At 47.1% G+C, this 16,157-nt stretch overlaps 2 protein-coding genes across 3 annotated transcripts; both read left to right on the forward strand.

Moving 5' to 3' along the window:
• Positions 1-761: 761 nt before the first annotated feature.
• On the forward strand, positions 762-4,278 carry LOC125539638 (uncharacterized). The gene is made up of 7 exons (XM_048703136.2): positions 762-1,121; positions 1,616-1,690; positions 1,788-2,337; positions 2,777-3,162; positions 3,387-3,586; positions 3,696-3,840; positions 3,995-4,278. Exons 1-7 carry the CDS (start codon positions 798-800, stop codon positions 4,127-4,129), a joined length of 1,815 nt encoding a protein of 604 aa, XP_048559093.2. The 5' UTR covers positions 762-797; the 3' UTR covers positions 4,130-4,278.
• Positions 4,279-11,158: 6,880 nt separating this feature from the next.
• On the forward strand, positions 11,159-14,858 carry LOC147986620 (uncharacterized). 2 transcript variants are annotated; one of them, XM_087540103.1, is made up of 7 exons: positions 11,159-11,446; positions 11,995-12,069; positions 12,200-12,749; positions 13,275-13,660; positions 14,168-14,370; positions 14,474-14,627; positions 14,727-14,858. In XM_087540103.1, exons 1-7 carry the CDS (start codon positions 11,159-11,161, stop codon positions 14,856-14,858), a joined length of 1,788 nt encoding a protein of 595 aa, XP_087396229.1. The 2 variants fall into 2 exon arrangements, with proteins under 2 accessions (XP_087396229.1, XP_087396230.1); XM_087540104.1 differs by having other exon boundaries at positions 11,249-11,446; positions 14,477-14,627.
• Positions 14,859-16,157: the final 1,299 nt, after the last annotated feature.

Here is a 16,157-nt window from a genome sequence, read left to right on the forward strand (position 1 = left end):
TAGTGTTGGGCTGCCCCGTTTAGTAGAGCGCCAGAAGTGAAGCGGGGCTCTCACAATAAGCAAGATACCCTACGGAAGAATAGTGCCAACGATCTTTAATAGGATTTACCTCTTAATATCGTTTTAAGTCTCTTTATTTATATGTCTTAATATTTGCATGCCATCGTTGATGACCTTTGAGCTTAGGCCCGCCCGTATTGGGCTTCCATCCCACGCATCTGTGGGTGCGACCTTGGCTCGCCTATTGCGAGACGAAGCAACATCTCGGCTCCGGCGCCTGGTAATTGGACCGGCCAACATACTGTTTTGTGCATTTCTTTTTTATTTTACTATCTTTAATTGTATTTATGAAATGAAAAATATTACATATTCATCAATTTTAAAAAATCTTTAGAAAACCCAAAATGTCAATATATTCCAAAAAAAAGCGAAAAATGTTTAATACTCCCTTCGTTTGTTTTTATAAGACATTTCAGACAGCTTGCTTTGTACTGTTTTGGAGTGAGTATACATATTCCAAAACTTAAATTTGATTGATTTTTGCAACATTGTGATTTCCTAACGGGCGGTACACATAATGTTAGAAAATGCGTACATGTAGAGTTTCCACCAAAAAGGAAGGGTACCAATAAAAGAAATCCAAAAAGGGAACCTGAGAAATGTTACCTATTCAAACAGAAAGGCCCAACGGGCCGAGGGCTGGACCAGAAAAAAATTCCCAACGGGGGTGCGACAAAAGCGAGCAACGCCTACGACTACGATCCCGACGCAAGACCAACTCCAAGCTCTCGCCATCCATGGCAGCAGCTTCCGTCGGCGCCACGACATCGCGATTGCTGCGACCACACCACGATCACTCATTCACTCCCCGGAATCCTCACCCGGGGGGCTCTTCCTCGTCTTCCTCACGCGCCGTGGAGGCGCGGCCGGTGTCGTCGTGTGATGGCGGCGCCGAGGAGGACGTGCCCGACCTGGACTCCCCGTGGGTCGCGGCGGCCGAGGCGGAGTCGAGACTGGAGGAGGCCGCGATCGCCTCGGCTGCGGCAGGACTCACCCTCTGCACCGAGGACGAGGCAGAGGCGGAGGAGATACGTGACAACCTGCAGCGGCAGGACGATGAGGTGCAGTATTACTAGTCCACCGATATTAAATTGCAGGATCCCACTTGTCCTATATATCCAACATATTGATCTATGGTGTGAACTGTGGTTGTTAAGGTTTTGGGCAGGGTTCGACTTTGGTTCTTCTGAAAACAGGGAAGCATTGTGATCAATTTGTATAGCTTGAACAGACTGATACAAAACCTTGATGAATTGTCTCGTCTGAAATTTAATTTACCGCACTAGCTACTAATTTACCAGATCGGATAAAAGGCGATTCACGGTTGCAATGGTGGAGTAGCAGTTAGAACGAGATTGATGCAGTGGAGACTTGTTTCTGTTCTCAAGAACCTGATGCCAAACTGGAGTGTTTGCACTTACATGCAGTTCCCCGGACTCGTTTATTTTGATTTTCCGACTCTTGCTGCTTATTTCAAGCTTTGATGCTTAATTTTATTTCCAAATTGTTTGATGCTTACGTTTTTCACCTTCGGTCATTTGTTTGCTCACTGCAGCTGATGGCATTAGAAGCAATATATGGAGATGACCTTGTTGAATTTAAAAGCAGAGGAGGGCTCCGTTATTTCCAGGTTTCTTATGTTGTATTGTTGTTCACTAATATCCAATTTCATTGCTTCCTGGATAGTGTAAATTGGGGCTTAATACTTTGATTTTTTTTAAGTACAGATTTACATACGTTACGATCTGCCTGATGGTGCTGACGTGTGCGCTAAGCTTTCTTCCCTTAGTGAAAACTCAAAACATGGAGGATGTCCTGATGGTGGTAGCAAAGACCATGACAATGCATCAGATGAATTCTCTTACACTACCAACTTGAAGTACTTGCCTCCTTTGGTGTTGACATGCTTACTTCCAAAATCATATCCTAGCAAGGACCCACCATATTTCACTCTCACCGCTAAATGGATGGATGAGCATAATGTTTCTCAACTGTGTGAGATGCTTGACACCATCTGTGCAGAGTTGCAGGGGCAAGAAGTGGTTTATCAATGGGTTGAGTGGATACACAACTCTTCATTGTCACATCTCTGGTTTGATGGCAAAATAATGTTAGGCCAAGACATCCCAACACCCAAAGGAGATACGCGTGCAATCTCAAGGAGTGTATCATTAGAGTCTGTGATCCCCTCAATGCTCAGCTACTGTAGTAAGAAGCATTACCAAGCTTTTCTTGAGGATCTCCATATGTGCATGATATGCCTCAACCAGAGCAAAGGTAAGTTTGTTTCCTTTATTCTTTCTTCTTTATTCAGCACAGATACATAGCAAGAGATCAATCTGGTACATTTAGTATGCTGTCTCTGCATCATTTGTAGGAAGAATGCTATTGGTTCTACTTCTATCGTGCTAGCTAATTCCACGTTGCAGTCTCATTGATATGTGGTGACTAATGCCTATGAAATTTCCGCACTTCATGGTACAGATGTGAACATATTCTGTAAATTTATTATGCTTCATACTATCTTTTTCCCACAAGGAAAGACTAGTGACCCCGTGACTCTTTTTGTAGAAAATAACATAATACGTTTTGATCTGTGTTTGTGAACAAAAAACATGTTATTCCTTTCTAATCATGTTTCTTGGGATGCTGAACTACGCTAGCACCAATCAAAGTTCGTTCGATAGCAAACTAACTTTCAATTTGTATCAATCAGGTTCAAACTTCATCAAGCTTCCATGCCAGCACCTGTTTTGTGTGAAGTGCATGGAGACATTGTGCAGAATGCATGTGAAGGAAGGGAGTGTGTTCCAGTTGGTATGCCCTGACACCAAGTGCAATGCTTCCATTCCACAACATGTCTTAAAGAGGCTTCTTAGCGAAGAAGAATTTGAACGCTGGGATAGGCTTGCTCTTGAGAAAGCGTTGGACTCGATGGCTGACGTGGTTTTCTGCCCAAAGTGTGTAATTGGTTGCGTGGAAGACGAGGATAACACTGCGCAGTGTCCAAAGTGTTCCTTCATCTTCTGCTCGTTTTGTAAGGAGCTCTGGCATCCAGGGAAGCAGTGCCTAACTCCAGAGCAAAAGATCCAGCACAGGAAGGTAAACGTGCTACTGATACCTCTTTATGTTTTAGCATCGGTGAGACCAAACGGGCGCCACACTTTCATGGACGGTTTGTAAGAAACTGATCTAATTTTGTGCATTATTCTGACCCAAAGACCATGATGAAATGACTTTATTTATCTTCTATTATAAAAAAATTGTGTCCTTTATTGATTTGAATGAGTATCTACCATTTTCTTCTGCAATTTTTATGACCACAGGCATCGGGCAGGATGAGTGAGAGGGAGATGGCGCAAGAACTGCTGAACATTAAAGAACTATACAAAGATGTTCGGTTATGTCCCCATTGTCGGATGGCGATCAGCAAAACTGCAGGCTGCAACAAAATGACGTGTGTCAGCTGTGGGAAATACTTTTGCTTCCGCTGTGGCAAGCCAGTCAGTGGCTACGATCATTTCAAGTAGGCAATTCTATGAAATCAGCTACCCCCCCCCCCCCCCCCCCCCCCTTCCAGGGGGAGGCATCATGAATATCAGTTACTTACCTCTTTGTGCATATATACATTGCAGGGATTGCAAGCTCTTTGAGGCTAGGGATATTGCAGAATGGGAGAGAGAAATGGACCAAGTACAAATAGGTAACCAGATACGAGCCCAGCAGAAGCCATTAGGTGGCATCTTAAGATGCCCAAAATACGGTGAGAGAAATTTCAAGGTAAACCTACCATTTGAATCTACGTACATCAACGCATGAATGGACCAGAATTCAGTCCATCTCACCGGAATCGCGTTGTGTGACGAATCCAATTTTCCTCTCTATACTCCTAAAACCGATTAATTGATGGTCATATATGTGTTTATGCATCCAGGATGACGAGAAATATCTATTTTGTTGGGCGTGCCGAGCCAGCTATTGTCAACTGTGCAAACGGGTGGTCGATAATAAGAGGATGAAGAGCGAGCATTGGGGATCGATTGAGTGTCTGGGGCTTGATAAATTCTAGTATTACATACGTATTCTCACCGTCACATTTCTTGCAACTCTAGGTCGAGTTTGCGATTACTAAACCAAAGCTATGGTGAACTGTATAATTTGATCGTGAAAATGTGTGAAATATGGGAGAAATGGTCAATCAGCAAAATGATTGAAATAGGTGGAATCTACTTACACTAACGAAATTATCACAATCCTTCTGAACATGAGACAGTTCACACTGCATGCGCATCGACCTGGTGATATGGGAGAACTTGCCTCGTGCTAACAAGCCAATGTCCGCTTGTTATAAATTTCATACGAACAATTATTAGTACTCCTTACATTCCCTTATACAAGTCCGCTTCATATTTTTATGTCTATAATTTTTTACCATTAATTTTACCAACAAAAAATGAGTTATATGTCACAAAAAGTATTTCATTGGATGCACATTCAAAGAACTGTCCGGTGATATATTTTTTATGACATAATAATCCATATTTTGTTGACCAAAATTATAAGTTAAAGTTTGACACGAAGAACGAAGTGGCCTTGTATAAGGGAATAGAGAGAGTATGTAAGTTGTCCAATTCTAGTCATAACTGTGTGTGATGTACGAGCATAAGAGCATCTCCAACAGGCGCCGGTCGCGCCGCGCGCAAAAAACACATATGCCACGCACGCATCGGCTGGTTTGGTGCGGCGCGCAGCGCTGGCTCCAACGGCTGTGCTAAAATGCAGCGCGCGCGCATCGCTCCAGCAGCGCGCCAAAATGCAGCGCGCGCGATCCGCCGGTGCATTGCATATGACATTTTTCAACATAAAATGATGAACATTTTCAACACAATAAAATTTTTACACAAACAAGTTGATGAAGTTCATGCCCACAAGTTCATCCAACCAAGTTCAAAATGCAAATCAAGTTCAATACACAAAGGAAAGACACATCATTCCTCGTCCTCGTCCTCATCTTCGGAAGACGATTCTTTCGCCTCCGAAGATGAATCTTCCTCCCTCTCGCGCACCGCATCACGTGAAGCTCCGACGGTGTTGGCAAGATCTTCAACGGCATCTTCATGGGAATGTGTGCGAGAAGGCTCATCGAAAGACATTCCGCCCATGGCGGCCGGAGGTGCACCCATGCCTCCCATGAGAGAAGCAAAACTCATACTTCCCATCGTGGCCATAGCGTCGGGGGGTGCTCCAAAGCCAGCCATGCCTCCCATTGCTCCGAAGCCACCCATGGCACCCATGGCGCCGAGGCCACCGCCACCCATGGCGCCGATGCCACCGCCACCCATTGCACGAACCATGGCTCTTTTTTGGATCAAGACTTCTTGTTGGGCAAGATTGACATACTCCTTTTGCACCGCATTGAGGTTAGTTGTGTCCAAGAAGAACAAGTGCTTCTCCCATTCCAACAACCTAGTTCGCTCCTCATTGCTCACCTTCCTCTCCTCCAAAGCCACCTTCCTCTCCTCGGCCGCCACCCTCCTCTCCTCGGCCACCAACCTCCTCTCCTCGGCCGCGGCATCTTGGGTCCTTACCATTTTTCTCACCTCGTTGGCTTCTTTTCTTGCCTTCACAATAGCTTCCATAGCATTTTTGAGCTCATCATCTCCTTTCCTCTTCTTCTTTTGGGTTTGGTCTTTCTTGCACCCATCCGGTCGCTTTGGCTTCGAGTATGAAACCGAGTTGGGTGTAGGGCTTCTCTTGCCGTCATCACTTGATGCATCATCCTCATCATCATCATCATCATCCAACTTAATTGTTCGCTTCCATTTGTCGCTCAAATGCAAATCATCAAAATCTTCACGCTTATTCCATTTCTCATCATCCTTCAACACATCATAGCAATGAGGCAAAGTAAAGACCCTTCCTTTCTTGATCTTCCCCTTCTTGGTTTTCCTCTCCTCTTCTTTGAACAAGTTTTGCGCAATGTTGAACTACATGAAAAGAAAGCAAGTTAGCACCAACAACAAGCAAAACAAAGCAAGTTTAGCACCAACATGTAAGATGAAATGGCACTTACTCTATCATCCTCATTTGTGCCACTTGGGTTCAACTTGTCAACCGCCTTTTGACAAGCCGCCCACCTTTGACAATCCGAGTTGATTGTCGACCACCGGGACCTAAGTGATCGGTTGGAGCGGTCAATTCCACTCACGTTGCGAGCATCAAAGTGTTCCTTCATCTGGTTCCAATAAGCATCTCTACTTTGATCGCCTCCAACGGATGGATCCCTCGACACTTGCAACCAAGTATTGCATAGTAAGATGTCATCGGTGTTGGTGTAATTGCCCGCTCTTCCTTTCGGTGCGTCGACAATGCCCTCACCCTCCTCGTCCACCTCGAACTCATGGTCTTCAAAATGCATGTCATTGGTTTGAGACCAATGCGAATTGTTGGAGCCAACACCCATCGTTGACATGTATGCATCATCATTGAGACTACAAATTTTTTTGCACAATGCAAATAAGCTATCTATATGTGACGAATGCATTCAAAAAAGAACAAAAAAATGAAAAGTTAGAATTTTTTTACCTTGGAGGCATTTCGTCGAACATGTTGTGCGCGCCGGCCGCCGGCTCAACGAGTGAGCTTGCCGGCGCTTCGGCAGCCGTCGCGCCCGTCGCACGCCCCGCGAGCTTCTTCCTCTTCGCCTTGGAGGTGCCGGCGCTGCCTTGTTTTTCTTCGCCGATGTCTTGCCCTTCTTTAGCGCGCCGCATTGGGGAGCTTTGAGGAGGAGGGGGCGGCGGCTCGGGCCGGCGCCGGCGCGACGCCACCCGTCGCCGAGGTCATCCGCGGCGGCATGAAGAGGCCGCGCGCGAGGCCGCTCGTCGGAGGAGCTCCGGCGGCGGCGAGGCCAACGCCACCCGGGCTAGGGTTTGCGGCAGCGGCGGCGGCGGGGGCGGGGGCGGGGAGGGGGGCGGGGGGGGGGGGGTCACGGCTATAGGACAGGGTGAGCGGGGTGTCGGCGCGTGCGTCCATGGTTGCGGGGCGCCGGCGCGCGCGGGGCTTTGGAGGGGAGAAGAAGAGCGCGCAGCGCAAGCGTCGAGTGTGCCCAACTGCTTATACCGCACGCGCGGCTATTGCGCGCCCGCTGGAGCCATCCGCCGGGTTGCGCGCGCTAAAACGGGCGATTTTGCGGCACGGCGCCTGTTGGAGATGCTCTAATAAGAAAAGGACGTGCTGCGCATCAGAGCTCATGTTGTTAGATTTGGCGACATTCAGCAGTCCAGCCCCGTTCTCACAATTGTAACAAAGGCATTGTTGCAGAACCTTTTGCAACATAGCTCATGTTGAATAGAACGGAAGTTTTCTTGCAAAACAAAAGAGCTCATGTTGTATAAACATTTGCAACAGAGATTGTGTTGTAGAATTTTTTTCGTCTAAACCTTTTCGCAGCATAGATGATGTACTTTTGCAATAGGGATGATGTTGTAGATTTTTTTTGCAATGAAAGATGATGTCACATCACCTTCGTTGTTGCCGACGCCGTTTGCAACTCGGTCTTTGTTGAAGAAACTTTTCTCAGCAGCAGCCCGTCCCTAGCCGCGTCTGTCGTCTCTCCTCTTTCCTCCGTTGTGTTGCCTTCGGGATTACTTTCGGCTTGCAATAGTGCATGGCAAGAATGCCCCACCCTCGCAGCTTCGCTCCGGTGCCCTGGTCTTGCAGCAGTAGGTGGCTGCGCGCTCTGTGCAAAGGTCGTCTCCGGCAACTCACAACATAGAGGGTGCTGGTCTAGAGGAGGGGATCTGAGGTTGTGGCGCCATGGCTGGAGCTTGGGCCGTGGAGGATTTGGGACGAAGATTGGAGGGAGGCTGTTCCTGGGCATCCTGGGGGGGAGAGAAGTGAGAGTGAGGGAGAAGATGACAGATCGGTCCAAGGAAGGAGAGGAGGGGAAAGTGGCATGCAAGGGCCCATGACACATGTTACATCCTCAAGGCGACAGATGTCCGAGAGAAAATCCGTCGATTAATGCAGAGCATTTCCCAATAAGAAAAATATTCTACATCATGTCCTTTGCCGATTGACATAGTTTTGAAAGTATGTCATTACCAAACAGCGGAAGCTACGCGTCGGCCGATGATAATCCTAAAAGATCAATCACCCAGGCAGCTATTCTATGCAGCCGCAGTTGATCCCTCCCCATGAGCTGTTAAGCCTTTGCAACAAGCATTGTGTTGCGCTCAACGCTTTGCAACATGAGCCTTGTTGCAATTCCCCGAACAATTATTTTCAATATTTTTCTGCGATTCCTCATACAACAAAACCTTGAAATCGAAAGGTTTTAGACTTAGTAGAACTAAAATCGAGTACATGAAGTGTGGTTCAGAACTACTAGGCACGAGGAGGACGAGGAGGTTATCTTTGATGGGAAGGTAGTACCTCATAAGGGCACCTTCCGATATTTGGGGTAAATGTTGCAGAAGGATGATTATATCGATGAGGATGTGAGTCATCGAATCAAAGCCGGATGGATGAAATGGCGTCAAGCTTCTGGCATTCTCTATGACAACAGAGTGACATAGAAGCTAAAAGGTGTGTTCTATAGGACACCGATTCAATCCGCAATGTTGTATGGCGATGAGTATTAGCTGTCTAAAAGACGACATGTTCAATAGTTAGGTGTATCGGAGATATGCGCATGTTGATATGGATGTGCGGCTATGCAAGGAAGGGCCGGGTCCGGAATATGATATACGGGAGAGTTGGCTTAACACCGATTGAAGAGAATTTTTTCCAACATCGTTTGAGATGGTTTGGGAATATTCAATGCAGATCTACGAAAACTCCAGCGCATAGCAGACGGCTAAAGTGTGCTGATAATGTCAAGAGAGGCCGGTTATACCAAACTTACAGAAATATTGTATCTCTCTTTACAGGCTTTTCCCATGTCAAGTTTGGTAAGGACTGAAATATCACCAAAGGGAGGGAAATTCCTGACAACAGTTGGATTCGCGACCCCCCATCCCCCCTCCCGCGACGCGCCCACGTGCGCCGGGGGTGGGGGTTGGGGGGACCCTAGCCGCCCCTACCCTCCGACCCCACCTCCCTCCCCTCCTCCCCGTCGTCGCCGGCGAGCTCTGTCGAGCAAAGCCCGGTGGGCGTGGTGGCGGCGGGGTCCTTCTCCCCCCTCTGCTAGTGGGCCGTCGGCGGCTTCTTCGAGTGGCGCGCTGGGTGGCCGCGGTGCTCAGCGGCGGGCTCACGGGGTGGCGGGGTGGCCGGCTGATGGCGGCGCACCGGCGTCCTGGATCCGCGCGCGGCGGGGTGGCTGCGGCGCTCCCGTCTCGGGAGGTGGCGCGCGGATGGCCTCCTGCTGGATCCGGCCGGATCTGGTAGTGGGGGTTGGTCGGCGGCGCATGGCTTCGGTGGTGCGTGCCCAGCGGTTCCAGCGCTTGGAGCTCGCCGGGCGACGTGGGTAGGGCAGCGGCCTGGCGTGGTCGTTGCTCCGGCCATGGGCGGTGGCGTAGGGAGGTGTGGCGCATGGTGGTGGCCTCCCAGTATCGTGGCAGCTTCACGGTGACTCGGCGGATCTGCCTACGGCAGCGGCCAACTTCTCCGGCGTCTTCTCGTCTGCATTCGGACCGTTTTGGCCTTCACCCCATCTCCTCGTCGCCCGGGCGCTACTTCCATCGAAGGGCTGGCCCTCTCCCAGCTGTGGTCCATCGCACGTCTTGCCCCCGGTGCAGCAGGACTGAGCTCGTCTCGCGCATGCTGCAGCAGGAGTGACCTCGTCCCCCTCTCGGTGATGTAGGACTGAGCTCGTCTCGCGCTCGGGGTTGCAGGATGGGTCGATGCATGCCAGTGCTGGCCGGCCTATTGGGTCTCGACGCTGGGGGTCGCCCAAGGGTGCGAAAGGTGGGACCTTTCCTCACGTCTCTTTGGTTGGGGTAACGACGGGTCTCAGGTGAGGTGATGTCAAGGTCTTGGATGCCGGGCGGCGGCCCTGGTGGCGGTAGCGCGGTGCTCTTGGCCAGAGACGGTGGATTTGGTGCCGCATGGTGGCCATGGCCGTGTGGGCGGCGTGGTAGCTGGGGTGTGGCATTCGGTGGCGGTGAGTGTTGGTCGGGGTGAAAACTTGTTCTGTCTTCGGACGGACCGACGGCGGCGAAGCTTGTTCCCTTCTTGAAGGCGTCGTCGCGGCTCTCACGGCCGGTCGTGCAGCTTTAGGAGAAACTCTGATCCTCGGATCGGGGGGTGACGGTGCTCCGGTGTCGTATCCTTCCTGAAGACGCTGCCTTGAAGTTCACGGTTCGTCGTATGCGGCTTCATCTCTTCGTGATGTAGTGATAGGGGTGGTGTTGTTACGCTCAACGCCTATGTATCTCGCCTTGGGTATGTGTGGTGGTGGCGTGCATTTGTAGCGGGTGATGTTAATCTTTGCTTTATATATAAAGCGGGAGGGAACTTTTTTCGATAAAAATATCATCAAAGAAAGAGCCATGAACAGGAATGAGTGGAGGCTAGCTATTAATGTACCAGAACCATGAGTTGAAGATTTTATGAGTTTCAACTCTAGCATACCCTAGCTTGTTCGGGATTAAAGGCTTTGTTGTTGTTGGATCTGGGGTCATGTTGGGCTCGGGGTTTTGCAACATGAGACGTTGGCTCAGATCAAAGTGTTTTCTCAACAGAGCCTATGCGCTCGCACATTTTACAATAAGGCCCGTGCTGCAAACGCATCTAAGGGGTAGGGTTGCTACATGCTTTGTCTTCATCGGTTTGCACATAGTTCGTGTTGTGTGTCCTGCAACAAGGGGCATGTTCCAGACGGCTCAACCAGGGCACGTGGCGAGTGGAAGACGGGCGAACGTCGGATGGGCTGAACAGAAGTATTTCCCTTGCCAAACATACCTATATCAAGTTGCAGATTTCAGTAGTGGTAGGTTGGGAAAGAATCTTTTGCTTGTGTCCGTGTGCGTGTCTTGTTACTTGCCAGAGTTCGTATCGGAGTAGGAGTGATCGTTTGGTACAGGAAATATGTGCGCGTGAGTTGTCCCGGCGAGTCCAGGTGCCCGGCCATCAACCGAGCTCTCGTGTGCTCCCGCCCATGGCAACAGCGTCGACGTCCGCCGGCGCCTCGTCGTCGTCGCGCACGCTGGAATCAAACCACGAGCCCGGTACGGGATCCTTGGCCGAGTCGTCGAGGCCGTTGTCGCGTGATGGTGGCCGCGACGAGGACGTGCTGGACCTGGACTCTCCGTGGGCGGCGGTGGCCGAGGCGGGGTCGAGGTTGGAGGAGGCCGCCTCGGCTACGGCGGCGGGAGTTGGCCTTCGCGCTGAGCAGGAGGCGGGGCAGGATGAGATACGAGACAACCTGCAGCGACAGGAGGACGAGGTGACTGCACTAATCTACAATTCTACATACTGAATAAATTGGAATTCGCTAGGAGTACTGCTGTTTTCATGATCATGATCTGTGCTTGTGCTGATAGAGTAATTCCTGGTCGCCATCTAGTCCCTCTGTTTGTAGCACCGTTATTCTTAACCGTTGACTATTGTATTGATTGCCTTCTTAACACGAGTAAATTGCAAAAAACCACCATAATTAGGTCGAAATTTTCAATGCTTCAGAAAGAAATCACCAGAAAACATAGAGTACATTTCGGTGGGTGTTTGATGACATTTGCATAATTGTGATGTTTTTTTTTTTGCAATTTACTCCCTTAACTGGGCACCGACTGTGTGGCCCGAATTTTTCTTTTTGCAGGAGAGTATTTGTTATTTTGTTTCTGCATCTATAGTTGTACGTGTTGTTGTTCATCAGTTGTCTGTACGAAACTGGGTTCTCATTAAGCGGTTCGGAGGGAATTTTCTCTTCAACTTTTAGACAGTTGCTAGGAGGAATGTATATGTTTGTCTCCTCACTATGACATCTCACTGCAGCTGATGGCATTGGAGGCAATATATGGGGATGACCTTGTCGAATTTGAAAGCAAAGCAGGGCTCCGCTATTTCCAGGTTTGCTTCCTTGGCCTTCCGTGCCATTTCACCTCTTTTTGGATGCTGATGATTTAGGTCATACATTATGATTTGCCAGATTTACATACATTATGATTTCTCCAACAACAACAAAAAACTTGAATTGCAGATTTACATACATTATGATTTGCAAGATGGTGCTGAAGTATGCGCCAAGTTTTCTTCAGACAATGAGCATTCAAAAGATGGGTGCTGCCTTGATGACAGTAAAGAACAACATGATGAAGAACCAGATGACTTCTCGTACTCTTGCAGCTTTGAGCACCTGCCCCCTTTGGTATTGACATGTGTGTTTCCGCAGTCATATCCTAGCAAAGATCCCCCACATTTTACAGTCACTGCTAAATGGATGGATGGGCCTAATGTTTCTCGACTCTGTGAGATGCTTGACACCATTTGGGCAGAGCTGCCGGGGCAAGAAGTGGTATACCAATGGGTTGAGTGGATACGTAGTTCTTCTTTGCCGCACCTCGGGTTTGATCGCACAATAACATTAGGTCCAGATGTTCCTACACACAAAGAAGATTACCGCGCAATCTCGAGAAGTCTCTCATTGGAGTCTGTAATCCCTTCCATGTTTAGTTATAGTAGTAGGAAGTGCCATCAAGTTTTTCTTGAGGATCTTCATATGTGCATGATTTGCCTTAACCAGACTAAAGGTAATCCTTATTCTTTTTTGATTTGTTTTTTTGTGTAGTCATACGAAAATCATACAAAAATAACACGCCCTTTTGTTATTTACTTGCCTTGGATCTTCCTTGGAAGAATGCCACTTACTACCCTCTGTCCTGGTTTGTTAGTTCCTTTTGTATTTTGTGTCAAATTTTGACCTTGATTTAATTGACAATATGTTAATGCATGTCATACAAAATAATATAATTGAAAACTATGTTCAAATACAATCCAACGATATAATTTTTTGTAACATACATTGATATTTTGTTAGTTAAATCTCTAGTTAAAAGTTGACACAAAATACATAGAGGACTTCTAAACCAGGACGGAGATAGTATTCTATGGGATCCATTCCACACTTTATGTGGCTGAAATTTCCGTACCTCATAGTAGATATTATAAGTACTACCGGTTGTGGTTGGGCATTTAGTTATGCTTTTTAGGAAATTGAATTGGACTCATGGTAGTTCTTCGTCCCTGTAGACTAACTTCTATTTTGAAACAATTAGGTTCAAATTTCATCAAGCTTCCATGCGAACATTTGTTTTGTGTCAAGTGCATGAAGACCTTATGCAAGATGCATGTGAAGGAAGGTACTTTGTTTCAGTTGATATGCCCTGATACCAAGTGCAATGCTTCTATTCCACCGTATTTATTAAAGAGGCTTCTCAGCGAGGAAGAATTCGAACGCTGGGATAGGCTTACTCTTGAGAAAGCATTGGACTCGATGTCAGATGTGGTTCAGTGTCCAAGATGTGCGATCGGTTGCTTGGAAGATGAGGACAACAATGCGCAATGCCCAAAATGTTTCTTTGTCTTCTGCTCGTTGTGCAAGGATTCACGCCATCCAGGGAAACAATGTCTAACTCTGGAAGAAAAGATCCGGCAACGACAGGTAGAACTGCGTCTAAAATATTCTACTCTCTCTTTCCCAAAATATAAGTCCTTTTTGACCTTTTACAGTCTCTAGTACATAATTTTGACTATGATTTCCACATATAACATGGTCTATATGACACAAAAGGCAAAAGTATTTTGTAGGACAACTACAATGAAATTATTTTTACATGTTAATCTGCTACTTTTGCGCATATTACTATGTTGTTGGATTGGAACGAGACTGAGACTAGATTATTTATGTCCAAAACTTATATTGCTATTTACTATGCAATTGATACTCATTTTCATCGTCCTTGCTTGCGTATACCCGCGAAAATAGCTTTTGCTTTGTTGATTCATTCAAATGTACATTCATTTGATATCTATCATAGATCGTTGGAGAGTGTACATTCTTTTGGCAACTCCTTGTCGCATCACTACCCTATCCGTCTAATTCTTCGCTGGATAAAATTTCAAGTTATTGAATATCTCCCACCTGTTGTCCTCCATTTTATGTCGGCAGGCGGCAGGCAAGATGAGCGCAAGGGAGATGGTGGAGGAACTGATGAGCATCAAGGAGCTTTACAACGATGCTAGGTCATGTCCGAAATGCAGAATGACCATCAGCAAAACCGAAGGTTGCAACAAGGTGGTGTGCATCAGTTGTGGTCAGGCATTCTGTTTCCTTTGTGGCAAGGCTATCATCGCTGGCTATGCCCATTTCAGGTAGGCCAGTCGTCTGAGATATCCAGGGTCTTTTTAAAATTAAAAAATAGGGGATCTCAAACTTATTTATCTTTATGTGTGTATGATTTGTGACAAACTGCAGTAGGGACTGTGACCTCTTTGCGGAGAAAGAAAAGGACACGATGGACTGGCGGAAGCGCTTGGAACAACTTGAAACTGGAAACCGCATGCGAGCTCAAAGCCAGCCGGTAGGCAGCACCGTGAAATGCCCGAAATGCCGTCAAAAGATTTACAAGGTAATGAAACCCTATCTTTTTCAGTCCCTCTCCGTAAGATGGCATGAATGAACACTGGTTTGCCTCTATTGCATCTAACCAATGTCCGCATGCATCCAGGGTGACGATAAGTATATTTTCTGCTGGGTATGTCAAGCCACCTATTGCACGATGTGCAGAAAGCAGGTCCAGTTTACTGGGATGCAAAGCGAGCACTGGGGGTCACCGCAATGTGTGGGGATAAAGTTCTAGCCTCGATCATATATATGCTCTCATTGTTGCAGTTTTGCAGAGATTAAGACTTCTATACCTTTTATGTATTCTGATTAGTTGATTAAGCACGATATATTGCAAGCAAGGGTGACTAAGTTGGTACATATGTTCTATATGAGATCATGCATGGTCAATTCCCTTCGTGATAGTACTCTTTCATCTATCTTGTTGATTATCTATTTTTTGTGGCAAAAGTTTACGCATCGGCGGCAGATCATTTGGTGCCAATAGTTTGTACTGGGAAGACTGGCTGGTGTCCAGGGGAGCCAAAGTACTTGATATATAGCAGAAACTGTATGATATAATGCTTGAAAAGTGCACCGATGAAATCCATAGATGTCACCTGAAGGTTATGTAAACATGCATGATTTCGATATATCATGTCCCTGTCTTCTTTCGTTTTTTGTATCAAGGGAAAGATTTGATAACGATATTTGCATGTGTTATGCGGCTATGGTTACAAACTGTACAGTAAAAGCCAGGATTTTTTTTACAAACCTCATGCGATGGCAGGGTTCCTGCATTTCATTAAGAAGAAGAGAGATGATCCAGCTTATAAAGAAAACCGGACCCAAAAAACCTAACATTCTCGGTTAATTAGGGAGAAACGAAAATAGAAAAACGTAAAGAAGGCACTAGAGCTTGGGGAGTTTATAAGGAAAATGCCAGGAATCACCACCAGAAAATTCATTTGTTCTCACAATTTCCTTTGCCAAGTCTGCCATCTGGGAGCATTCAATCTGAAAATGAAAGAATAACTTTACCTTAAGAGAATCAAAAAGGCTAGAAGCATAGTTGACTAGTGGCATAAAGTGTTCAATGAAGCACATCATAATTTTACGAACATACAACTGAATCAACAGGAAACCATAGCAAATGGAAGCGTATGAACATGTATATATATATATATATATATATATATATATATATATATATATATATATATATATATATATATATATATATAGCTCACTGGTGGACCATGCGCAAGTGAAATCTCCCACGGAGCAAGCAGCACCAGCATCAGATCGAGCATCAAGGCAGCGGGGATTGACTATGTACCGTTCTGCTTGTGGAGGGGCGGCCGTCGTCACCCGAGAGTTCATGACGACCACATAGAGGAGAGGATCGGTAGGATGGAGAGGGAGCGAGGGACGGGAGAGGAGGAGCGCAACTTGGACCCACAGGCCAGCGACGCGCCAGCGGCAGAGGGCCTCAGCAAGCGCCCAGCCAACCCCAGCGAGCGCCCAGCAAGCACTTCAATCAATCAAAGCAAAA

The sequence above is a fragment of the Triticum urartu genome, chromosome 2A, assembly GCF_056163025.1.
Source record: "Triticum urartu cultivar PI428250 chromosome 2A, HENAU_Tu73, whole genome shotgun sequence".
Classification (NCBI taxonomy): domain Eukaryota; kingdom Viridiplantae; phylum Streptophyta; class Magnoliopsida; order Poales; family Poaceae; genus Triticum; species Triticum urartu.